The following is a 27,310-nucleotide window of genomic DNA, read 5'->3' as shown; positions in this document are numbered from 1 at the left end:
ATATTCACCTTCTAAGTTTCCTTCTCTTCCTTTTCCTACTATCGAATTCCAGTAACCATGACTATTAAATTTTCATCTCCCTGCAATATCTGAATAATTTCTTCTCATCATACATTTCATCAGTGTCTTTGTCATTTACTGAGATAGTTGGCATATAAACTTGTACTACTGTTGTAGGAATGGGCTTTGTGTCTATATTGGCCACAATAATGCGTTCACTATGCTGTTTGTAGTAGCTAACCCGCACTCCTATTTTTTTATTCATTATTAAACCTACTCCTGAATTACCCCTATTTGATTTTGTATTTATAACCCTGTATTCACCTGACCAGAAGTCTTGTTCCTCCTCCAACTGCACTTCACTAATTCCCATTATATCTAACTTTAACCTATCCATTTCCCTTTTTAAATTTTCTAACTTACTTGCCTGATTAAGGCATCTGACATTTCATGCACCGATCTGTAGAACGCCAGTTTTTTTTCTCCTGATAATGACATCCTCCTGAATAGTCCCCACCTGGAGATCTGAATGGGGGATTATTTTACCTCTGGAATATTTTACCCAAGAGCACGCCATCATCATTTAACCATACAGTAAAGTGCATGCCCTCGGGAAAAATTACGGCTGTAGCTCCCCCTTGCTTTCAGCCATTCTCAGTGCCAGCACAGCAAGTCTGTTTTGGTTAGTGTTACAAGGCCAGATCAGTCAATCATCTAGACTGCTGCCCCTGCAACTATTGGAAAGGCTGCTGCCCCTCTTCAGGTACTATACATTTGTCTGGACTCTCAACAGATACCCCTCCATTGTGGTTGCACCTGTGGTACAGCTATCTGTATCACTGAGGCACACTAGCCTCCCTACCAATGGCAAGCTCCATGGTTCATGGGGGAAAAGATTATTCTTATGAATTCAAAAATTATCACTGAATTGAGGATTTCAATATAGACCATGCTATACCTATGTTGTAATTCCCTAGCAACAACTAGAACTTTAAATCTATCTACAATTCCACTATTTTCCTCTTCACTTTGAATAGCCACCTATTGTTGAGTTTTTCTTGGTTTTCTGGGCTCCAGTCATGGTCCAAGTTTCATTTTTGTTGTTTGACACATTTCGAATTTTTTGAGTTGTCACAGTCCATTGCATTAGTATGGGATAGGTTCATAAGACAGTGTCACATATGCCGAGTTTACCTTAAGGTTGGCATATCTTATAGGCTCTTTAATTTAATAATGATATTCAGCAACAAATAACATTACAATACCTAGAAATAATACAGTTTCAGGACATTATACGGATTATTCTTCTGAATATGCCAGTTTACAAATTGCCAACTAAAGATTTGTGTGCAACAGTAAATTTGATATTTTATGCATTTTATATTTGTTAATATACAAATAGCAGGATTACAAATATTTTTATCATAATTAGATCACTTGTGAATCATATAAAACTAAGGGCTTGACATACTTACAAACCATTTTTAATGAAGAAAAAAACCTGTCTTGGGAATAAAATGGATGTTCAGTTTAAATTCTTTTTAATTGATATTTTAGTTAGGTAGTAGAAAGGCCTGTGAGACTTTCTGGTAGGGCACTGGCTAGCTCCAGCCCATCATTAAGTGCAATTTTTTTTCTTCATAATAAAGCTGTTATGTGGCTATTTACGTGGTACCTGAATTTTTATCTTGTATCATGCTGGTATAGGCCACAGCTGAATTTTGTATTTATTGTTTTCACAAGCAAGCACACCTAATTTTGGAAACAGGTTCTGACATGATTCTCAAGGTTTGGCACCACAAATAATTCTGATAACTTTTTTCTGTGGTGTTAATAATGTGCTTGGGTTTCTTCATGTTGTTGCACGCCATTTTTCTACAAAATAGTTTAAATTTGATGGAAATAATGAATGAGAAGCTGTTTTTAGTACACACATATCCTTACAATATTTGATAATCATGTTTTCAGGAAATATGTTTTTAGACACCTTACAGGTTAAGGAATATACAGGATGTTCAGAAATTCCCATTATGAACTTCTATGACTTGTAGAGGGCAGTGAGTATATAATATTTGGAATAAGAACCAATGTCCAGAAACATTTCTGTTGTATGATGGTTTCAATTCAGATGTTTAATTCATCCACTTCTGATTGAGAAATTGCATTAGGTATGACACAGTACAGTTATTAGGTAACAATTCAAAAGGAAACATAATGAAACATCCACTTATGACTTAAGAACATGTACTTGTATTAACACTTAAATATTACGTCTTTACATTTTACCTAAACAAAAAAGGTCCCCAGAGGACTTCATCTAGGAGTTCGCGGGTGGCATCCATGGGGCCCCGAGCTAAGTCTGACATTGCTTCCACTTACTTGTGTCAGCCCCCTCCTGTTTTCTTTCTTGTCGGCCTCCCTCGGCCAACTCTTGTTTTTCGGCCCCAATGGTATTAGGTTTCGAGGCCTGAGGGTGTCTTTCAATTTCCTATCTCTCTCACCCCAGTTCTTCAGGGTTTGATGCAGGACCATAGCTCAAGGTTGTGGGTGAAGTCCCCAACGGCAGCTGCAGGGGAGGAGAGGATCTCTGGTACGGTGCATATGCTTGGCAGATGGGGCAATGGATCCAGAGTACCGTAGGTGACAGTAGGGTTCAACCTGAACAAGTCGGCAACTCCTGCAACCCACTCAACTCCACATATAGTGACCCGTCATTCCTTTGGAAACAATTGTTTGGGTTGAGAGAAAGCTATGAACGCTGGGCAAATTCATGGCTTTTAAATACAACCCAGGCGATGCAGTGCCTGTGGAGAGGACACTCCGCCTGCGCCTGCAAAGATGCGGATAACAACACGGGGAGTCGCAGTTACCGGTTTTAAGCCTTGCGCTGAGGGACGTGAGTGCGGGCGCCAGGGTTGACTCTTGTTGGTGGGATAGCCCATTGCAGCTAACTGACTGGTTACCGCCCACCTCAAGCTGAGCAGCCCCCAGCCAGTAAGGTACCAGTCCGTCCCCCATGTTGCGCCTCTATGGGTGTATGGAGCAGCAAGCATCTCACAGTGCTTGATACAAGGTGGGTTACTGAGGCACCTGGAAAAAACAACAATAAAGTAGCTCATATGAGCAAAACCAGCTATTCAAAACACGATTTGCCACCTGGAATATCAGAACTATGTTACCCGGATATGACACTCCTACAGATGCTGCCCCTATAGTCAGAAAAACAACCATAATTGACAGAGAACTCCTGCGTCTTCACGTTGATGTGGCTGCATTACAGGAAACTTGTCTCTCTGGGAAAGGCAGCCTGCATGAAGATAATTACACCTTTTTCTGGAAAGGGAGAGAAATTGGAGAAAGACGTGAACACGGAGTTGGCTTTGCAGTGCGAAACAGTCTTCTCAGCTGCTGCAAACAATCTATGTCTGAATGATTAACAACTTTGAGATTAAAGACAACATCAGGCCCCGTCACATTAATCTCTGCATATGCTCTCACTATGAAAGTGCCACCTGAAGTCAAAGGCATGTTCTACGAGGACCTGAGGAAATGTCTGGAGAATGTTTGTGGATCAGATAAACTCATGTTACTGGGAGACTTTAATGCCAGGGTTGGAAATAAATGGAACAACTGGACCGACTGCTATGGACCATATGGCATTGGAAATATGAATGAGAACGGTCAGCAACTGCTGGATCTTTGCACCTCTCTTTCTCTCTGCATCACTAACACTTACTTCCAGAACAGAGACGTGCACAAAGTAACAAGGAAACACCCATGTTCAGGCCATTGGCATCAGCTAGACTTCATCATAAACCAGAAGAAGCGACCTACATCATGTCATTAATTCCCGCACATATCACAGTGCTGAATGTGATACTGATCACTCTTTAGTTATGACCAAATCACGGTTCACACCAAAGAAGATTCACTCAGCTGAGAGTGTTTGTCAAAGAGTGAAGATCAACACCAAAGCCATTCAAGATGATGTGCTATACAAAAAGTTCAGTGAAGAAATAGAGATGAAACTGAATCCTGAGCAATGTGTAACTGCACAGAGCGCCAAAAATATGTGGCATCTAGCTAAAGAAAATATTATGCAGACAGCTATTGGAACATTTGGGAAGCAGGGTAGGACTCAAAGTGACTGGTTTACTGAATGTGAAAGTGAGTTGCATCCATATGTAGACACATTCGGGAGGACGACGGTTCAATCCCGTCTCCGGCCATCCTGATTTAGGTTTTCCGTGATTTCCCTAAATCACTTCAGGCAAATGCTGGGATGGTTCCTTTGAAAGGGCATGGCCGATTTCATTCCCCATCCTTCCCTCACCCGAGCTTGCGCTCCGTCTCTAATGACCTCGTTGTCGACGGGACGTTAAACACTAATCTCCTCCTCCATATATAGACAAGAAATGTAATGCTCATATACAGGTTATGAATAATCATAAGGACCAATGAGCAATAGCTGAATACAAGGCCTGCAAAGCAGTGGACCAACCTTTGTAAAAATATTCAGATCTGCCGAGAAAAAGGAGATTATAGTGACATGTATCAAGGCATCAAAAAGGCCATTGGACCAACAAGCAGGAAGTTTGCTGCAATAAATGATCTAAATGGAGACCCAATCAACAATAAAAACCAGCAGCTAGATAGATGGGTGCAGCACTATGCTAAACTATACTCAGAAGAGGTCAACATTTCCTCAGAAGCTTTGGGTACTTTACCAACTTACCCAGTTATTGGCATCTAGCTAAAGAAAATATTATGCAGACAGCTATCGAAACATTTGGGAAGCAGGGTAGGACTCAAAGTGACTGGTTTACTGAATGTGAAAGTGAGTTGCGTCCATATATATAGACAAGAAATGTAATGCTCATATACGGGTTATGAATAATCATAAAGACCAACGAGCAATAGCTGAATACAAGGCCTGCAAAGCAGACCTGCAATGAGTTTCTCACCATTGCGCAAATAGATATTGGACCAACCTTTGTAAAACTATTCAGATCTGCCGAGACAAAGGAGATTATAGTGACATGTATCAAGGCATCAAAAAGGCCATTGGAGCAACAAGCAGGAAGTTTGCTGCAATAATAGATCTAAATGGAGACCCAATCAACAATAAAAACCAGCAGCTAGATAAATGGGTGCAGCACTATGCTAAACTATACTCAGAAGAGGTCAACATTTCCTCAGAAGCTTTGGGTACTTTACCAACTTACCCAGTTATTGGCATCTAGCTAAAGAAAATATTATGCAGACAGCTATCGAAACATTTGGGAAGCAGGGTAGGACTCAAAGTGACTGGTTTACTGAATGTGAAAGTGAGTTGCATCCATATATATAGACAAGAAATGTAATGCTCATATACGGGTTATGAATAATCATAAAGACCAACGAGCAATAGCTGAATACAAGGCCTGCAAAGCAGACTGCAATGAGTTTCTCACCATTGCGTAAATAGATATTGGACCAACCTTTGTAAAACTATTCAGATCTGCCGAGACAAAGGAGATTATAGTGACATGTATCAAGGCATCAAAAAGGCCATTGGACCAACAAGCAGGAAGTTTGCTGCAGTAAAAGATCTAAATGGAGACCCAATCAACAATAAAAACCAGCAGCTAGATAAATGGGTGCAGCACTATGCTAAACTATACTCAGAAGAGGTCAACATTTCCTCAGAAGCTTTGGGTACTTTACCAACTTACCCAGTTATTGGCATCTAGCTAAAGAAAATATTATGCAGACAGCTATCGAAACATTTGGGAAGCAGGGTAGGACTCAAAGTGACTGGTTTACTGAATGTGAAAGTGAGTTGCATCCATATATATAGACAAGAAATGTAATGCTCATATACGGGTTATGAATAATCATAAAGACCAACGAGCAATAGCTGAATAAAAGGCCTGCAAAGCAGACCTGCAATGAGTTTCTCACCATGGCGCAAATAGATATTGGACCAACCTTTGTAAAACTATTCAGATCTGCTGAGACAAAGGAGATTATAGTAGCATGTATCAAGGCATCAAAAAGGCCACTGGACCAACAAGCAGGAAGTTTGCTGCAATAATAGATCTAAATGGAGACCCAATCAACAATAAAAACCAGCAGCTAGATAGATGGGTGCAGCACTATGCTAAACTATACTCAGAAGAGGTCAACATTTCCTCAGAAGCTTTGGGTACTTTACCGACTTACCCAGTTATGTCTGAGATTGATGATCCTCTCACTGTTGACGAATTAAAACTCACACTGAAAAGTCTAAAGCTAGGCAAGAATACAGACCATGATAACTTACCAGTAGAAATCATCAAACTTGGCTGTGTTTTTCCGATATTGTATCAAATCCTATTGCAGTGCTGGGAAGAAGGCACAGTACCTCAAGACATGCGAGATGCAAATATAGTAACAATCTATAAGGTAAAAGGCAACAGAGGTAATTGTAACAACTATAGAGGAATATCTCTCTTGAGCATTTTTGGAAAGGCGTATGCAAGGATAATCCTGAAGAGACTGGAAACCTTGGCTGCTCGGATCTACCCTGAGTCACAGTGTGGATTTCGAACTGGCAGATCCACAAGTGACAAGATATTTACCTTGCGACAACTACAAGAGAAGTGCCGTGAACACAGAGTGCCATTATATGTGGCTTTTGTTGACCTCAAGAAAGCCTTTGACACCGTCAGTAGGGAGGGACTCTACAGCATATTGGAAAAAATTGGATGTCTCCCAACTTTGCTGTCTTTAATAAGATCTTTTCATGACAATATGCGTGGCTCTGTAATCTTCGATGGCAGTACATCTAAACCATTCAGTATTAACTATGGCGTAATACAAGGCTGTGTGTTGGCACCTACACTTTTTGGAATTCTCCTCTTGGATCTGCTCCAAGTGGCTTTTGAGAATTGCAATGTTGGAGTACATCTGCATACTAGGAAAGATGGAAGTCTTCTGAAGAGTAACACAAAGCGCTACGCGACAGTCGCTCGTGAACTCCTGTATGCTGATGATGCTGCAATTGTTGTGAACTCCGCAGAAGAGCTGCAAGAGCTAGTATCAAGATTTAGTCATGCATGCCACCTATTCTCAATGAGTGTAAACAGCAGTAAGACTGTAATTATGGTTCAGGGTGCTAACACAAAGCCAAATATCACACTAGATGGCACTACTCTGCAAGTCGTAGATAACTTCTGCTATCTTGGATCTAGTATAGAATCAAACATGTCTGTTGACAAGGAAATTGATGCTCGCATTGGAAGAGCTACAACAGCTTTTGGCAAACTCTCTACACCTGTTTGGAAAAACAACAAACTCTCTTTGACCACCAAAATTCTTGTATATCAAACTTGCATCCTCAACATCCATTTGTATGCATCAGAAACGTGGACTACCTATGCCAAACAAGAACGTCGCCTTAATGCTTTTCACATGCGGTGCTTGAGATCCATCCACAGAGTAATGCAGAAGGACCGAGAGACCAACAAAGCAGTGCTATCTAAAACTAACTGCAACTGTATTTCAGCTATCTTGAAGCAGAGATGACTCCGTTGGCTGGGACACATCCACCGTATGGATCCTGACAGATTACCACATGAGGTGATGCTTGGAGAGGTCTCTATAGCCAAAAGGCCTGTAGGACATTCTGTATTGAGGTTCAAGGACTCCTGTAAACGAGATATGGAGAGCTTTGGAATCGACACAAACAGATGGGAGGCACGGGCTAGCATGAGACCAGAGTGACATGATGATATATCATCTGGAATGTCGAAGCATGATGAAGGCTTGTTAGACTGATTAAGGCAGAAAAAGCTTCGCAATGCTACCACTGCTCCTGCCTCAGCAGCCAGATACACTTGTGGCAATTGCGGGCAGAGATGCGGTGCTGCCATTGGCTTGACAAGTCATATGAAAAAAAGCAACCCATAAACACACAGACACTGCAACAATCATCTACTAAGATGTCATGGCCAATATATAAACAAAAAAGAACCCAGCATACTGTACATACAGATCAGTAGTCATACAGTACAACAGCGGCTCGATGTGGCAACCACCAATGTTATTACAGACATTGTACATATCATCCTGTCTACCCTATTGCATACCATGACAGGCAACTCTGAGGCTTTTGTCTTTCCTTCAGCAGACATGGACACATTGCACATCTGAACTGAAACCATCATAGAATGGAAATGTTACATTTCTAGACATGGGTTTCTATTCAAAATATTATGTATCCACTCTCCCCTACAAGCCCTAGAAGTCTGTAATGCGAATTTCCCAACTTCCTGCATATGCATGTACCATCTGAGGTTATCCTGGATTGTGATTCCCAAGAATTTGTCCATTTTCCTTTCTTACAATGTCATTTTCTATAGATAATGTCATACTAAATACAATTTGTTTCCTGATATTAAATTCCATTATTGCAGTCTTTGAAACACTTACATTTAGATGGCTTGCATTGAAATATTTGACTATTTCATTGGTTACTCTGTTGCACAGCACCTTCACGCTGCTGTAGACATTGTGTTTGCACACAGTTGATGTATTGCCTGCGTAAAGTATTTTTGTTTTGTTTTTTAATCTTGTGCTGGTGAGGACCAGGTGAAATGAATGTGACAGAAGGTGTTGAGATTGTGGAGGAATATGGACAGGGTATCCTGGCACTGGATCCATATCATGAAATATCGTTAATGACTCTGAATCAGGCAAGGTATTTGGGGTTTTGAGAGGCTGTAATCAAGTGGTAATGGGTTGGGGATGGCTGAGAGTTGGTGAAGGAAGTGGTTTGTATCTTTGATATGAGAGGCTAGTCTATAAGCAGTTCAATGGTTGACAAGAGTAGAAATTCTTCCAGTGGTTGCACAGTAATGAGCAACAATGGGGTATCCTGGATTATTGAATTTATGGATTTTGGGAGGCATGTAGAAAGAGGATGTGTATATTTGTTTGCACTTTAGCTATCATCAAACATGGGAAAATAAGTGACTGACTTAAAGCAAGGACGAGAGTAATTTGTAGAGAAGAGGTGAATCAATTTGGAGGTGAAATATAGTAATTTGCTACTTGCATAATTTTTAACTGTGATCCAATAAATGGATCAGTACGAGGATAGTATGTATGGTAGTCAAAGTAATCATGATCAGTGCTCCAGACTACCGAAATCCACATGCAACCATGCAGGTTAGGGCCAGTAAGGCATGTACATAGCAAAGGCAAGTCAGAACAACTCCTCTCACACCTTTCATCTGTTTTTAAAATGTATTTCATTGTCTATCTGATCTTATTAATTGACTAACACAGTGGCTTGTGATCCTTTCCTTAGTGAGACCTCTCACAAGGTATGAGCGCCCTCTGGCAATGGTGTTCCTTTCATCAGTGCATTGCTGCATTCTGAAGGTTATGCCAACAGAGGTCACTGGTAACTTACTCCCATCTTTAAGTTTGGTTCATTTGGCCTCTTCTTATCACATACTTCACCATTTTATATAATTTTGTTAGTTTCTTAAACTTTGTACTTGGGTGTACTGTATTTGTACTGTTATTTAACAATATTGTGAAAAGGAAAGTTGGTACTCACAACATAGTGGAGATGCTGAGTCACAGATAGGCACAACAAAAAGACTGTCATAAATAACAGCTTTTGGCCAGTAAGGCCTTCATCAGAATTAGACAGCAAACATACACATACACACTCATGCAAATGCAACTCACACACACATGACTGCAGTCTCAGGCAACTGAGGCCACACTGCAAGCAGCACCGGTGCATATGATGGGAGTGGCGAATGGGTGGGGGTAAGAAAGAAAGAGGCTGAGGGGGGGGGGGGGGGGGATAGTGGGGTAGACATGGCAGACAGTGATTATGTGCTGTTGGAGAATGTGGAGGGATGAGGTGGAAAGAGGGTTGGGCAGATACATGCAGTTGGGAGATTAGATAGAGGGGGCAGAGTGGTGGGGAGAGGGGAGGGGGGGGGGGGGTAGCAAAAAAGGAGAGAAGTAAAAAGACTGTGTGCAATGGAGGAATGAGGGCTGTGTAGAGCTGGAATGAGAACAGAGAAGGGGCTGGATGGGAGAGGACAATGGGTAATGAAGGGTGACACCAGGAGATGTTTGGAGATGTAATTTATATATTGCAGGGAAAGTTCCCTCCTGCACAATTCAGAAAAGCTGGTGTTGGTGGGAAGGATCCGTATGGCACAAGCTGTGAAGCGGTCATTATTGAAATAAAGGATGTCATGTCTGGCAGGGTGCTCAGCAACAGGGTGGTCCACATGTTTCTTGGCTACAGTTTGTTGGTGGCCATTCATGCAGACAGACAGCATGTTGGTTGTCATGCCCACGTAGAAAGCAGCTCAGTGGTTGCAGCTTAGCTTATATATAACATGACTGGTTTCACAGGTAGCCCTTTCTTTGATGGGATAGGTGATGCTTGTGACCGGACTGAAGCAGATGGTGGTGGGAAGATGTATAGGACAGGGCTTGCATCTAGGTCTATTACCAGGGTATGAGCCATGAGGTAAAGTTAAACCATTTTGAGTGTGTGTTCTCCTGCCGCCACTTGGTGAGTAGACTTTTTATATATCCATTTACATCATTTATGATATGAATATAATAGAGGGAAACATTCCACGTGGGAAAAATATATCTAAAAACAAAGATGATGAGACTTACCAAACAAAAGTGCTGGCAGGTCGATAGACAAACAAACAAACACAAACATACACACAAAATTCAAGCTTTCGCAACAAACAGTTGCTTCATCAGGAAAGAGGGAAGGAGAGGGAAAGACAAAAGGATGTGGGTTTTAAGGGAGAGGGTAAGGAGTCATTCCAATCCCAGGAGCGGAAAGACTTACCTTAGGGGGAAAAAAGGACAGGTATACATTCGCACACACATACATATCCATCCGCACATACACCATGTCTATTTCCTTACTTCAGTATCAGTAATTGGTTTCTATGTTTACAATCAGAGGGCCTAGAGGGCATTATGTTGTGACAGAAGCTCCATGCAGTTGCTAGAGATTTTTGACAGCTTTGTATTGGGTAATAATGTGTTTCCATCTACATATTCATGAAACACACTGTCAGATTCAGAAAGGACATCCTAGAATAAAATGAATTTTTGAAGAAAGTCTTGGAAGAAAGAATGTACACAGATGCTGAATTAGTAATCCTGCAGTACTTTGGTTGAGGTCCTTGTGTGAAGGAAGTGTTATAATAGTTTGGATGGTGTCAATTACATTCTGCTTTTCCATTATAAACTGCCTAGATGTCGGATTTGTTGTCAACATAGGATAACCATTACTTATCCTACTGTCAGCAGTAACAGTGCAACTGGGCAGATATGGTTATTATACGTGAAAAATCTCTAATGACTATCAAATGTCACCCTCACATTCTCCTATCCCTATATTACAGACAATGAGTGTGATGCATAGGACTGCAGACGAAACAGCAGCCAGCATAATATCAAGACAGGTCTGTCTTAAAAATGCACCATTAATAAGTTTTCATCAAATGATGACAGAGTGCAAAGCTATTACTTATTAACATTTGGAAGATATATGTTTTGTTAGAATAGTCATGACTGCATAATGAAGAGTTAAGGACGGAGGGCTTAAGCTTCCCATATTTTGATGCATGAGTAAATAACCTTTCATATGTGTTGACAATAAGAAAAAATACATAGTTTTAGTGTGAAGATAAGTGAAATGTACCTAGTTCCTCTTCAACAATCTCTAGTTCCCAGTTTAGGCTTCTTTCTATGGCCATCTTCCACTTGGAATATTTTATATCACGCTCTGAAACATGTGAGACATGATCTATTTTACTAATACCCATGATCATAATCACAAATCCTGTGTATTGCTGTATAATATTTGATAATTCCTGTATATGAGTGAAACATACTAAACAAATAAAATAAACTATGTTACATTGCTAGTTAGTTATATTTTCCTTGTGTAAGTAATACCAATTAGATCTTTCTGAATCAACACAAATCTAGAGATTAATCAGCATGAAAAATTTATTTCATGACATAGCTGTAGTCAATAAAAGCTAACAAAAACTACGTTGGGTGCTTAATGAAACATGATATGGGCTAAGTGTTGTGTTTGATAACAACAATATTATGAAAAGGATAGATTGCTAATCATTGTAAAGATATATTGAGTTGCAGACAGGCACAATGGAAAGTCTGTTACAGATCAAGTTTCCAGTCAAAGCTGTCCTCTGAAAAGAAAAGAAAATACACACTCATTCACACAAGCAAGCATACATCACCCACTTATGACTGCTGTATTTGGCTGCTCTGGCCAGAATGCAATGGTGTCACATAGACAAGCAGCAATCTGGAGGGGGTGGTGAAGCTCACATAATGCCAGGCACAGAAAGGTGGTTGAAACCTGAAACTGATACCAGTAGGATTTTTGGGGAAAATTTAAGTGGAATCGAAAGGATAGGCAATTAGGTAATGGAGGTGGTGTATTTGTCGCAGAAGACAAAAAACTCAAATCCATTGAGATAGAAATGGAAGCTGCATGTGGGATTGTTTGGGTAAGTGTCAGTGTCAATAGTGGGCACAAAATGAGAATTGGATCCTTCTATCGCCCACCAGAATCATCTCCTGATGTAACTGAATACTTCAGAGAAAAGCTCAATTCACTTGTACATAAGTTCTGCAATCATACTGTTATCATACAACAATTAAATTGGAAAATTACAGGTTTATTAGTGGTGGGCATGATAAGACATCCTGTGAAACTTTACTGAATGTCTTCTCTGAAAAATACCTAGAACAGATAGTTAGGAATGCCACTCACAATGGAAATATATTGGATCTAATGGCAACAAATAGACCTGACCTCTTTGAGGACATCCACATCAAAACTTGAATCAGCGACCATAATGCTGGCAACAATGATTACCAAATTACAAAAGGCAACAAAAACAAGCAGAAAGACGTATATGTTTAGTAAACTAGATAATAAATCAGTTATGTCTTACCTCAATGAGGAAACTGAAACTTTCATCACATGGCAGGAGCAAGCAGAGGAACAAAGAATAGTTGACCATGCACTGGGTAGATATGTACCCAGTAGAACAGTTCGTAATGGGAAGGAACCTCCATGGTATACAGTCACTGTAAAGAAACTTCTAAAGAAACAGTGATTACTGCATAACAAGTGTAAAACAAAGTGTAGGGCTATAGATAGAGACATGCCGAATGAAATGCATTTCACTGTTAAGATAGCAATGTGTGATGCCTTCAGTGATTACTGAAGCAGAACATTAGCAAATGACATTTCACAAAATCGAAAGAAATTCTGGTCATATGTAAAGGCTGTTAGTGACACCAAAGTTAATGTCCAGTCCCTAGAAAAGGAGACAGGAACTGAAATTGAGGATAGCAAAGCAAAAGCTGAAATGCTGAACTCCATTTTCAAATGTTCCTTTACAAAGGAAAACCATGGAGGATTGCCTCAATTTAATCCTCCCTGAAAAGATGAATGAAATAATTATTAGTAAAACAGCTGAAATTGTTAAAACTGAACGTAACTCCAGGCTCTGATGGAATTGCTGTCAGATTCTATACTGAATCTGCAGCTGATTTAGCCCCTCTTCTCACTATAAGCTAGAGTAGATCCCCTGAATAAAAAATAGTGCCCAGTTCTTGGAAAATGGCACAGCTCATACCTGTCTACAAGAAGGGTAGCAGAAGTGATCCACAAACTACTGTCCAGTGTCCTTGACACTGATTTGTTGTAGAATCTTATAACATATTCTGAGCACAAACATAGTGAATTATCTTGAACACAATGACCTCCTCAATGTCAACCAGTATGGTTTCCGAAAACATCGATCATGTGAAACCCAACTCCCACTTTTCTCACATGACATACTGAAAGCTTTGGATCAAGGCAATCAAGTAGATGCAGTGTTACTTGATTTGCAAAAATCATTTGACTCAGTATCACACCTACGCTTATTGTCAGAAGTATGATAATATAGGGTATCAAGTGAAATTTGTGACTGGATTGAGGACTTTTTGGTAGGAAGGATGCAGCATGTTATCTTGGATGGAGAGTCATTGTCAATTGTAGAAGTCACTTCAGGTGTGCCCCAAGGAAGTGTGTTTGGACCCTTACTATTCATGAGCTTGCACACAATATTAGTAGTAACATCAGGATTTTTGCAGATGATGCACTTATCTATAATGAAGTACTATATGAGAGAAGCTGAATAACTGTTCTGTCAGACCTTGATAAGATTTCAACATGGTGCATAGATTGGCAACTTGCTCTAAATGTTCAGAAATGAAAAACTGTGCACTTAACAAAATGAAAAAAAAACATAATATCTTATGACTATAATGTCAATGATTCACTTTTGGGATTGGCCAATTCATACAAATACCTGAGAGTAACCCTTAGGAGGGATATGAAATGAAATGATCACATAGGTTCAGTAAGTGTAAAGCAAGTGGTAGACTTTGGTTTATTGGCAGAATACTTGGGATAAGCAATCAATCTACTAAAGAGATTGCTTACAAATCACTTGTGTGATCCATCCTACAATATTGCTCAAGTGTGTGGGGCTCATACCAGATAGGACCAACAGGGGATATTGAATGTATACATAGAAGGGCAGCACAAATTGTTACATGTTTGTTTAATCCATGGGAGAGTGTCACAGGGATATTGAAGGAGCTGAAATGGCAGACTCTTGAAGACAGGCTAAACTATCCTGAGAAAATGTATTAACAAAGTTTTGAAAACCAGCTTTAAGTGATTACTCTAGGCTCTAGGGATATGCTACAGTCCCCTATGCATCACTCACACAGGGATCATGAGGATAAGATTAGAATAATTACTGCATGCACAGAGGCATGCAACCAGCCATCCTGGTGGATGGCTGGTTGGTAGTCATACTATTATAAAAAGCTGTTCAATGATTGCACCAGAGCTTGTACATGACAAGGCTGCTTTCAAAGGTGACTAGGCCTCTGATGGCGTAGGATAAGCCCATGAAAGGACTAGAATAGGAAGTGCTGGGTGGAGGACTGGGCAGGTCTTGCACCTGTGTTGGGTTGGGTTTGGGATTGGGAGTTGCATGGAGGTGGGCTAGGGTGTTGTGGGGGTTGGATGGGCAATCAAACACCACCTTAGGAGGTGTGGGAAGCACCTTGGGTAGCATGTCCCTCATTTCAGGACATGATGGTAAATGATCAAAGCCCTCACAAAGGATGCAGTTCAGTTGTTTAAATTCAGGTTGGTATTGAGTGACAAAGAGGGTGCTCCTTTGTAGCTGGTTCTTCATGATGCTGGGAGGACTGTTAAAATGCAGGTATTGCTGGTGGTTGGAGGTTTAGTGTGCATAGGGTGTGTTGGCCTTCAGTCCAGATCATGAAGATATCATCAATGAACCTGAACCAGACAGGGTTTGGGGTTTTGGGAGGCTAGGAAGGTTTCCTCTAGATGGCCCATAAACAGGTTGGCATAGGAGGGTGCCATGTAGGTGCCCATGTGTGTGCCCATGCGTTTGTTTGTATAATTCTCTTCAAACGAAGTAGTTGTGTGTTGCGATAAAGTAAGTAAGTTTCATCAGGAATTAGGTAGTGCATATGGAGTCTGAATGGTGTTAAGGAGCTGTAGTTGTCAATAGTGGCAAGACCTTGGGCAAGAGAGATATTGGGGTATGGGAGGCACCATCAGGAGTGATGGTTAGGGATCCAGGAGGTAAAGGGGTGGGGATGGTGGAGAGTCAGTGAAGGAAGTTGTAGATACATTTGACATGGGAGGATAAATTACACCACAGGTAAGTAGTGTAAACCATGATAAGTAGGGATCCAGGCAGTAAAGGGGGGAATTCTAGACACCATATCCATAATCTATAATGCCTGCTGACATCCTACTGCCAGCTTGAGGCACCACTATCCAATCCACACTTTATCCATAGAGTTCTTAATCATTGACCCCTCATGGCACCCAGATCCTGTATATCTGTTCTTTTTTCCACTTGCTACAGTTTTGGGACCAAAACTCCCAATTCACTAAATCCAGAGCTTAAACAAGCTCAGAACACTGCTGTTAACCTTTGCACCAAAATCCTCAGCCCCAAAGGCCTTCCGTTCAGCTCTACACCGAAATTTAACCGTGCAATTGTCAAAGACCTACCCTCCTTCTCTCACTCCTTGCAGGAAACATTAATTTGCCAACTCTCCCTCTAACCAAAGCCAATATAATGCCAACATATAATCCTACCTCTCGCGCTTCATGCTACCATCTCACCTTAACTCTCCTCCTCCTCCCCCCCCTCCCCCTCCTACCTAACGACCCCCTGGTCACTTTCCAGGGTTTACTTACCTCCAACGTGCCTCCTATGCTTCCCCAGGACTATTCCTAACAACACCAACTTTTCAGCAGAGAAAAGACAGCCATACACAGCCTCACAACAAATACTGACCTGATCATCCTAACTGCAGATAAAGGTTTCATCAGTGTCACAGGGATTACCTGAAGTAAGGTCTCTGCCTGTTTTTTGACTTATCCACCTATAAACTCTGTCGTAGACATCCCATCCCAGCTGTCCAAATAACCTCCAATCCTTTCTTAAAGCCTTAGGCCCTTTCCAGAACCTCTCTCCTAAACCTATCTCCCTCCTCAACTCTATGACAACCCGCACATCATACTTCTGCATGCTCCCCAAAATCCACAAAGCCAAAAATCCTGGAAACCCCACTGTAGCTGATTATTGTGGTCCTATTGAAATATCTCATACCTCGTCACTCCAACAAATTGCCCAAAATCTAACCTCCCATGTCTAAGATACCAATCACTTCCTTCATCGACTCCCCACTAATCCCACCCCTTTACCTTTTGGATCCCTACTTGTCACTGTTGATGCCACTTCTCTATACACCAATATTCCTCATACCCATACTCTGAGGACTCATGGTCTCATCACTACTGAACACTACCTCTCCCAACATCCTTCAGACTCCATCCCACTACCTCATTCCTCGTACACCTTACTAACTTCATCCTAAGACACAGCTGCAACTGTTTTGAAGGGAAGCTATACAAACAAATCTGCAGCACAGGGCCCAAATCCATGGTCTACTTCAGGTTCAGTGATGATATCTTCCTGATCTGGACTCAGACACAAGACACCCTATTGTCATGCCTTCACAACCTCAACACCTTATCTCCCATCTGCTTCACATGTTCCCACTCAACACAGGGTGCCACCTTCCTGGCTGTTGACTTCCTCCTCCCTGATAGCTCTGTCAAAACCTCTGTCCACATTGAACCTCCAACAGCACCAGCAATTCAACAGCTGCCACACTTTCTACCCCAAATAATCCCTCCCATACATCCTGCCCACCTGGGTATGGTGTATTTGCATTCACTAGTACTCCCTTGCCAAATGTGCTGAAGGTCTCAAAAAGTCCTTCACAGAGATGCACTATGTCTCAGGCCTAATGCGCAAAAAATTTCCCTTGTGTTATCCTCACATGCCTCCAGTTGTCCCGCCACCCTCAAGAACCAGATACAAATGAGTGCCCCCTTCATGACCCAGTACCACCCCGGACTGGAACAACTGAGCCACGTCCTTTGTTGGGGCTTTGATTATCCATCATCATGCCCTGAATTCAGGGACATCCTAACTAGATCCTTCCTACACCTCCTAAAGTGGTGTTCTATCACCCTCCCAATCTCCACAACATCTTATCCCATCTCCTATGAAATTTTTCCAATCCCAATCCCTTGCCACAGGGATCATATGCATGCGGAAGACCCAGGTGCAAGACCTTCACAATCCTCCCACCAAGCACTTCCTCTTCCAGTCCTGCCACAAGATTATCCTATTCCATCAGAGGTATGACTGCCTGTTAAAACAGCTGTGCCATATACCGACTCTTCTGCAATCACTGCATAGCTTTTTATGTTGGTATGACTACCAGCCAGCAGTGCACCAGGATTAATGTCCACCACCAAACTAAGGCCAAGGGCAATGTGGACCTCCCTGAGGCACAACATGCAGTTGAACATGACTTCAATGGCTGCTTCACAGGCCAGGTCATATGGATCTTCTCCTCCACCACCAGCTTTCCTGAACTGCACAGATGGGAGTTATTCTTACAACACATTCTCCCAAAATCATCCTGACCTCAACCTATGGTAACCTACTGTCGCACACCTTTCACCCATCGGTTTCCACTCCCTCTGTCCTATCACTTCCTCTGTATTCATATCTCCTCACCCACACTGTGCTCTGCTCTTTGCCAATACACCAAATTGTCTTTTCCCCTTGTCTATTCATCCCTTTTACTCCTCCCAGTTTCCTCCCATCCTCCCACCTCCCCTTCCCCACAGCATGCTGATGCTGTGCGTGCCAGCCATGTCAAGCTTCCATCTATTCCCTGCATGCTCTGTCAGGTGATGCTGACACCACTCTTCATACCTGTACCCTGCTATCCCTGCACCTTTTCTGACCCCCTCCAGATCTCTGCTTGCATCGATGTGACACCACTGCATTCCGGTCGGAGCAGCCAGAGATAGAGGTCATGTGTGGGTGAGGTATGCTTGCTTGTGTGAATGAGTGTGTGTTTTCTTTTCTTTTCTGAAAACAGTTTCTGCCAAAAAATCAATGTGTAGCAGTTTTTTCATTGTACCTATCTGCAACTCATTGAGTCATGTTTATAGTGAGTAGCAATCTGTACTTTTCATAATATTGTTGATCTGGAATTTCCATTGTTTGTTATATTTAATATGCACATAAACAAAATGAAACAAAAAAATGTAAAGTTATGCAAAGACAGTGGGTATGCTGGATTGCTAAAAGTTTATCACAGACAAGAGACAGTTAAAGAGGTTGATGAATTTTGCTAGTAGTATCTTGGAAGTAGAATATGTAAAAAGGAAGACACAAGAAAGTTTTAGTAACAAGGATTGCACAAGACAAGAAGGGCATCCTATAAAAAGAAACAGCATATAACATCCAACAATATGATGTTGAAACCACAACAGTTGTAATGAAAAGCAAGGATTGAGGGACATCTCTATACAGGTACTAAAGTGGACAGTGGGGAAGAAGGAAATGAAATGATGAAAAGGGTTTGAAATGTGATGTTGCTGAAACTTTTCATGAACAAATATTTCATGGGGAGAATAAATCTTTGTTGAAATATAAACACAGTAATTCTAAAAATGTGAGCCTCATCTTATAAATAATCCTGCTGATCTATTTCTACCTTTTAAATATATACTCGTATTTTTCTTTGATTAGTTGTCATAAAATAACATATGCAGATACATACCATCTTCTGATACTGATGGTTCAAAGACATCAGTAGAAGATAAACAAACATTTTTTATATCAACTGCTTCTATTCCTTCTGCAATCCCAGCAGCAATAGCAGCTCCTAAAGCAGTTGCCTCTGATAAATCTGGCCGAACTGCAACAAGCAATTGTAAAACTGCAACAAGCCATTGTAACCTACATGGTTAGATATTATGAAAATCAGTTGTAACACACAGGTTGTGAAGAGATTCTGCAGTACAGCTGAACCAAAACAAATTTACCCTTAAATTACGTTCAGTTGTGGAAGAGGTAAATAACTTACAGAAATGTTTGATACAGCAAAGAATGCAGTATATCTTCAAGTATCTGTTGGTTCTCAATGTTTCTGCTAGGCAACATGTACAAAATTTGAGTTATTCAAATAGTCATAATGGAGTCATGTAATGGTGCAGTGTGTGCACTGTGTTGTTTATGGTTTCATGAATCCAAATCTGCTGTTGCAGTTCAGAGACAATTCTGGACTAAATATCACAAGCCACCATGTCAAAGACAAACTGTTATTAATTGGTAGAATTGTTTGACCAAAGCTAGCTGTGCATCACATAGGATGCTGGGTCAGGGATGGTTAAGAGCTCTAACACAGCAATTGAACAAGTTTGGCAGTCTTACATTTGTAGTCTGGGTAAATCAACGAGACGTGCCAACTTAGAACTGAATATACCTAGTGTCACAGCATAGAAGGCATTATGGAAACACATACCATTGAAACAGATTTTAACTGCGGCAAGCTTTAAGAGAAAGTAACAAAGAAAACGAGCTGAGTTTCGTGTAGAAATGTTTAACAAAATGCACACTGAAGATGATTTTCCTAGTAAAAGTGCATTCAGTGACAAAGCCAGCTTGCATAACTGTGATAAAGTGAATAGGCATAATGTTCAGATATGGGGTGAGCAAAAACCACATCCCGTAATCAAACATATATGAGACTCCCCTAAGATAGTGATTTTTGTGCTGCAGCAATAACAAAATTTATGACCCTTTCTATTTTTCCAAGTCAATTGTAACTTGTGTATCAAACTTGGACATGCCTGAACATTATCTAGTGCCTCAATTACAATTTGATATGGGCACAGAATTTATTTTACAACAAGATGGTCCACCACCACATTATCATCATTAAACTGTTGTGTATTCCTGTCAGAATGTGCCGTCTTGGACTGAACATGTTGGAGCAAATCCTGGTCCCCATGATCACCTCATTTAACCTCAATGGACTTCTGTGTATGGGGTTATGGTAAAGACAGAGTGTTTGTTCCTCCAGTTTAAGGAAACACTGATGACCTGCAAGAAGTGTTAACACAAGTCATTGCCACCACATATCAAGACTTGCTTCGTAGGATTTTGCATAAGAAATACATGAAATGTATTCATAGTTGTGAATATGGACAACCATTATATGTGTAATGGAAGTGGAGACTAAAGCTTGAAGAGTATGTTTACAGGGTAGTCTATGAAAAAAGAAGGTTAAACAGTAATGCAGATGCTCTGAGCAGAATAAGGCCCAGAGAACAAGAGCAAACAGGGGAGAAAAAAGCTGTTTTGTGAAAATACTAATGCATAAACAGAGGAGAGCGCTGCAGTGGTTGAAAGTGGGGATAGCAACCTCATAAGCATGCAGCAAGTATAAGCAACCCTGAGAATAAAAAAGAAAGTAGATAGTGAAGAGGAAATTATGCCCAAAGAGAAGTAGAATATATCAAGAGAGATGCATGGTAATCCATTTACAGGACACCAAGGAACACAGAGAAATTTCGAGAGAATGAAGTCATACATGCGGTAGTGCAGAATGAAGTGTGATATTGAAGATTATACATGGAAGTGTCCATCATGTCAGAGAAATAAGTATAGACAAGTGAAAACAACAATGCCTTTAGAGATCACTGACACAGGTGAGACAGTGTCTGAAAAGTAGTTCGAACAGGAAGACAAGACACAGATACAGTGGATGAAGCATTTGAGGAACAATTAGTATTGACATATGGCTCAATCCCAGGCAAAACCCATGCTTTGGAAGCAAAATGAGGTTTGGGGTTAATGTTAACCATCCATATGCCTGATTGGTGGAGCCATTAGCAGTAAACAGATGCTAATCATCATGACTACAATGAGGCAGGTGGGTGCCTGGGTAAACCAACACATCCACTCCTGCGTCCACCAAGAACACTTCTTTTGTGTACCACTTGGTAACAAAAAACCAATGGGTGTTATCCAGAGAGTCAGTCACTGTCAGTACTTACTTCCCAATGTGTTTCCCATTTTGCATGGTGAGTTGCACTTCCTTGCTCTGTACTGAACTGTATATGGTACCAGCATAATTTTGTAGCTGATGGCAAGTGACTTTGACTCCTTGTTGAACAATAATATCATTGTTTGCTGGTACTTGCCTGGAAAGCTGTGACTTGTGTAGTAACTTCCACCAACTGTGCTTGGAGCGATGCAAGTATTGCAATGGTGGTGTTATCTGATTGAGGGCCAACATCCGCAAAACTCGCTGATGGGTGTATTTCAACAATGAGGTCAGCTGTCTATGCAAGTGCACTCAGCCCTCCTGTGCACACAGTGACTATTTTTTGTGCATATGATACCAGCCATGACAACCAAATGTTTCTCAGAATGTCATTGCTGTCTGCACTGTTTGCCAATGTCAACAGATGATACAGCAACTGTGGCGGTGTGCAGTCACCTAGTTCTTTCACCCACAGCAACTTAACTAATCCCTTAGTTTCAGACTATGACATGCATTCGATCAGTTCATTTTTAAGTGCTGTATACCACTCTGTAGCTGTTATTATGGGTAGAATGTCCTGCACTTCAATGAGCATCTCTTTATTTAGTGTTACGACAACGTAACTGTGGTGTCACCGCCAGACACCACACTTGCTAGGTGGTAGCCTTTAAATCGGTCGCGGTCCATTAGTATACGTCGGACCCGCGTGTCGCCACTGTCAGTGATTGCAGACCGAGTGCCACCACACGGCAGGTCTAGTGAGACGTCCTGGCACTCACCCCAGTTGTACAGCCAACGTTCATAGCAATGGTTCACTGACAATTACGCTCTCATTTGCCGAGACGATAGTTAGCATAGCCTTCAGCTACGTCATTTGCTACGACCTAGCAAGGCGCCATAGCATTTGATAATTAATATTGTGAAGCATGTACCGTAACGAGAGGTGTTCTACAATTGTGGATTAAAGTTAAGCATTATATCAACTACGTACTTTATTTGCTACTATTAATTCCCTTAACTGTTCCAGACCTCGTGCCAGCCTGCGTGAGCTTAAGCGCGTGCCTTTCGGCTTCCTCTCATAGTGACTTGGCTGTCTTGCCAAGTCACAACATTTTTGGTGACGAGTCTCAAAAGAGGATTTAGCGTTCGTATTGCCCTAATTTACTTGTGTCATGGTTTCGCCACATTCTCCAGATGTACTGTCCGAATTTTATCGCTTGCAGAATCAGCAGATGCAGGCCTTATTGGATGCCCTTGGACAGCTCGTCCAGGGTCAACATGCCATGCAAAACGATGTGGCCGCCGCCGCTCCACCGCTACCACAGCCACAACATGCAGTTGCACCACCTTTTTGTCATTTTGATGCGGCACTGGAAAGCTGGACGGAGTGGTCACGCCAATTTGGATTCCATCTCGCCACCTACAGAATTCACGGTAATGAGCGGCAGCCTCACTTATTGTCGTGTGTCAGTGTCCAGACGTACTGAGTGATAGTGAAATTATTTCCCCGACGCGACGTAGCAACTCTGTCCTACGACGAAATTTTGCCGGCATTAGATGCATATTTCAAAGAATCAGTCAATGTGGTTGCAAAAAGGTATACTTTCTTTCATACAAAACGTATGGCCGGTCAGACTAATCGGGAGTGGGTTGCAACTTTGCAAGGCCTTACTAGGGATTGTGCTTTTGAGTGTGAATGTGGACTCCCTTATTCAGATACTATGGTGCGTGATGCCATTGCACAGAACGTTTCTGATGTTCATATATGAGAGCAAATTTTGAAATAGTCAATCCCTCCCTTCAACAAGTGATGGACGTATTGGATAGGCAAGACACACTTGACTTTGCTTAGGAATCATTTGAAACTTCACCAGCCGTGTGTCACGTTAACCGGCCCGCCGGGCGAGCTGCACGGAACAGTAAACAGCCCTCGCGCCCGTCCACGCAGCCGCGTGTGTCGCGCCAGCACGCACATGCAGTGCTAAAATCATGCCCGCGGTGTGCTACTAGACATTCGCGTGAGAATTGCCCATCACGCCAAGCTATTTGTTTTTTCTGTAACAGAAAAGGACATGTTCAAAGTGTTTGCCAGAAAAAGCTCAGATCGGACACTAACAACCATTCCAGGCCCTTTGCTTCGCGCCGGAGTCGAACCAAGAATACTCAGGCTCGTGAACCTTCACCCATGGACATTCATGTAGTTAATTCCACTCCGCCCAGTGCCACACTCTCTAACAGTGACTGTGTTCATCCCACAAATAGTGTGCGTCAACGTTGACGGAAATCGCGTCAAGTCGCAAGTGCTTCTGTACCAGTGTCTGTTCACGTTGCACGAGACAGTAGCTCTTGTTGTCAGCAGGACAAACTTTTTGTAGACTTGGACATTCATGGCAACGTGATCCCATTCCAGCTCGATACCGGAGCTGCAGTTTCATTGATCAATAAAGACACGTACAAACAACTGGGCACACCTCCGTTGCGTGCCGCAAATGTTAAGTTAAATAGTTACTCCGGTCAGAATATCCCTGTGTTAGGACAGTGCAGCCTTCTTGCAACATACAAGGGACAAACAAAACTTGTGTCATTTTACATCCTTCGTTCTTCTTCTGCAGTGAACTTGTTTGGTTTAGATTTATTTCAGTTGTTTAACTTGTCTATAGTCAATCAGGTCCTATCAGTGAACCAGACTGTGCCTTCAGCCAGTGTTTCTAGTCTATGTGAAGAATTTGCAGACATTTTTGCACCGGGCCTCGGTTGCGCTACAAACTATACAGCACATTTGGAACTGAAAGTAAACACGCAACCGAAATTTTTCAGAGCGCGCAATGTTCCCCACACATTGCGTGATGAGGTCGCAAGAACCTTACACGATTTGGAATCACAAGGTGTGATTGAACGTGTGCAGGCTTCTCTCTGGGCATCACCCTTAGTCATTTTGCCAAAACCTTCCAGAAAATTGAGACTTTGCGTGGACGTCAAGGCAACAGTGAATACACAACTAGTGATTGCAACTTATCCTTTACCCCGCCCGGAAGATCTTTTTGACAAACTGTGCCCGGGTAAATACTTTTCGAAGTTGGACCTAGCAGATGCGTGCTTGCAAATACCGGTGGACGAAGAATCCCAGCGCGTATTGGTGGTTAACATGCATCTTGGTTTTTATCGATTCAAAAGACTGCCATTCGGGTGTGCATCCGCCCCTGCATTGTTTCAGCAATATCTACAAACTGTTTGTGCCTCGGTCCCTACTGCAGCAAACTATCTGGACGATATTGCGATCTCCAGAAAGACGGAAGAAGAACATTTAGCCAATCTCAGAACATTGTTTCAGGTCTTGCGACAAAATGGTCTTCGCTTGCGGAAGGACAAATGTGTGTTTTTTGCTCATGACTTAGCATATTTGGGACATGTAATCAATGCACAAGGCATACATCCCAGTCCTGAGCACCTCCGTGCCATACAAGATTTGCCTTTGTCGCAGAATTTGAAGCAGCTACAGAGAGTGCTGGGTAAAATAAATTATTATCATAAATATATCCCCAATGCCTCTTCCATTTCAGCTCCGCTTCATCGCTTATGCCGTACAGGTGTTCCGTTCGTCTGGACGACAGAATGCGAACGCGCCTTTCGCCAGTTGAAATCGGCGTTGCTTTCTAATACTTGCCTTACGCCATTCGATCCCCAGAAACATTGTTTGTTGATGGTAGATGCATCGGATTTTGGGATCGGTGCTGTGCTTGCGCACAAAGATGGATCGCATGATCGCCCTATTGCCTTTGCGTCCAAATTGCTCTCGTCTGCGCAAAGAAATTATTCCCAGATCGAGAACGAAGCTTTGGCTCTCGTATTTGGTGTTACAAAGTTTCATGATTTCTTGTATGGTCGTCACTTTACCATCATCACAGACCACAAACCTTTGACATCACGTTTTCATCCGAACAAGCCTGTACCTCCACGTACAGCACAGAAATTCATTCGCTGGTCTATTTTCCTCTCGCAGTACCGCTACGATATCTTGTATTGGTCCCCTGCTAAGCACGGAAACGCCGATGCGTTGTCCCATTTGCCAGTTGCTGAGGATAGAGCATTCAATTCTTCTGAACTTGTACATGTTCATTGATTCGGAAACCGATGACGTGGTCGAATCATTTCCGATTGATTTTCATCGTGTGGCTACGGCCAAAGCTGCTGACCCTGTCCTAGCTACCGTTTTGCGTTTTGTTGCTATGCAATGGCCCTTGTCAAAGTCACGGATCAAGGATCCGTTGGTTCGTCGATTTTTTGCACACAAGGAGAGACTTTTTGTACGACGTGGTGTTTTGCTGTTGCGTTCTGATAATGATCGGTCCAGGGTCGTGATCCCACGTTCGTTACAGTCCTCTGTCTTACGGCTTCTCCACCAAGGACATTGGGGTATAGTGCGAATGAAACAACTTGCTCGTCAGCACTGTACTTGGTTCGGAATCGATGCTGCGATAACGGATATGTGCTCTTCTTGCATGGCGTGTGCCGAACAACAATCTGCACCACCGCGGAAATTCTTTGCATGGCCGAAAGCCACTTCCCCTTGGCAACGATTACACATCGATTTTGCTGGTCCATTCTGGAATGCTAGATGGTTGGTTGTGGTCGATTCATTCAGTAATTTTCCTTTTGTTGTCCGGATGTCTTCCACGACGTCATCTGCCACCATCCAAGCGTTATCTGCTATCTTTTGCCTTGAAGGTCTTCCACAGACTATTGTTTCCGACAATGGCCCACAATTCATGTCCGCAGAATTTCAGTCATCCTGCAAGGCCAATGGTATTCAACATCTGACATCTGCGCCGTTTTCGCCTCAGTCAAACGGTGCCGCTGAACGATTGGTCCGGACTTTCAAGTCACAGATGTTGAAGTTGAAAGAGTCGCATTCTCGGGAGGACGCGTTATTGCTCTTTTTGTCCTCGTATCGCTCTCAGCCCCGAGATGGTCGCTCGCCGGCTGAGTTGCTCCATGGTCGTCCACATCGAACCTTGATGTCTTTGCTGCATCCGCCGCATCAGGTTCCTGTGCAGCGGCAGCCACCTGCTTTTGCTCCAGGCAACGTTGTATACTATCGCAACTATCGAGGTTCACGGCGTTGGCTCGCAGGGCGTATTCTTCGCTGCCTCAGCCGAGCTATGTGTCTGGTTTTGGGGCCTCTGGTGAGGTGTGTCGGCATCTCAATCAGCTGCGCCTCTGTCGTCGCACGGGTTCTGCCACTCCCCGTCTGCTTTCGGCGATGGTGCCATCCGGTCAGCGCCCTGGGGACCCATCTACTGGCTCGCCTCAGCCCCAGGTGTTACCGACGCTGCCTTCCATTTTGCCTCATGGCGACGCGCCGCCGCCGCCTGTTCTCCCGCCGACGCCGCCCGCAGTGGACGCGTCACTGCAGCCACCGGGTGCCTCCCTGGGTCACGCACCGCCGATCGCTTCCCGTGACCAGTTGTCCTCTGATATGGACCTCTTGCCCGCTCCGGACCACAAGGCGTCTTCGCCCGTCGGCTGCCCCGCCCCGATGGAGGTCGAATCTTTGGCCCCTCCTGTCTCTTTACGGGTGCATACACCGCATGGTGGCGTGCACCCTGGACTAGGTTTTCAGGCGTTTCCTAGATCCCCTCGGACCGAATGGCCGGGTGCGGGTGGCACAGCCTCGTATGTTGTTAGGCTCCCCACCTCGTCG

At 42.6% G+C, this 27,310-nt stretch overlaps 1 protein-coding gene across 1 annotated transcript in view; it reads right to left on the bottom strand.

Moving 5' to 3' along the window:
• Nucleotides 1–27,310, bottom strand: part of LOC126456075 (glycerol kinase-like) — a 281,934-nt gene that overhangs the window by 17,443 nt on the left and 237,181 nt on the right. Inside the window, exons 9-10 of the mRNA XM_050091829.1 lie at nucleotides 19,339–19,476; nucleotides 11,732–11,815 (exon numbers count right to left, since the gene is read on the bottom strand). Coding sequence (XP_049947786.1) covers nucleotides 11,732–11,815; nucleotides 19,339–19,476 — 222 coding nt within the window. The remainder of the gene's footprint in view (nucleotides 1–11,731; nucleotides 11,816–19,338; nucleotides 19,477–27,310) is intronic.

This window comes from Schistocerca serialis, chromosome 2, assembly GCF_023864345.2.
Source record: "Schistocerca serialis cubense isolate TAMUIC-IGC-003099 chromosome 2, iqSchSeri2.2, whole genome shotgun sequence".
Lineage (NCBI taxonomy): Eukaryota > Metazoa > Arthropoda > Insecta > Orthoptera > Acrididae > Schistocerca > Schistocerca serialis.
This window is presented reverse-complemented; position numbering and strand designations above follow the sequence as displayed.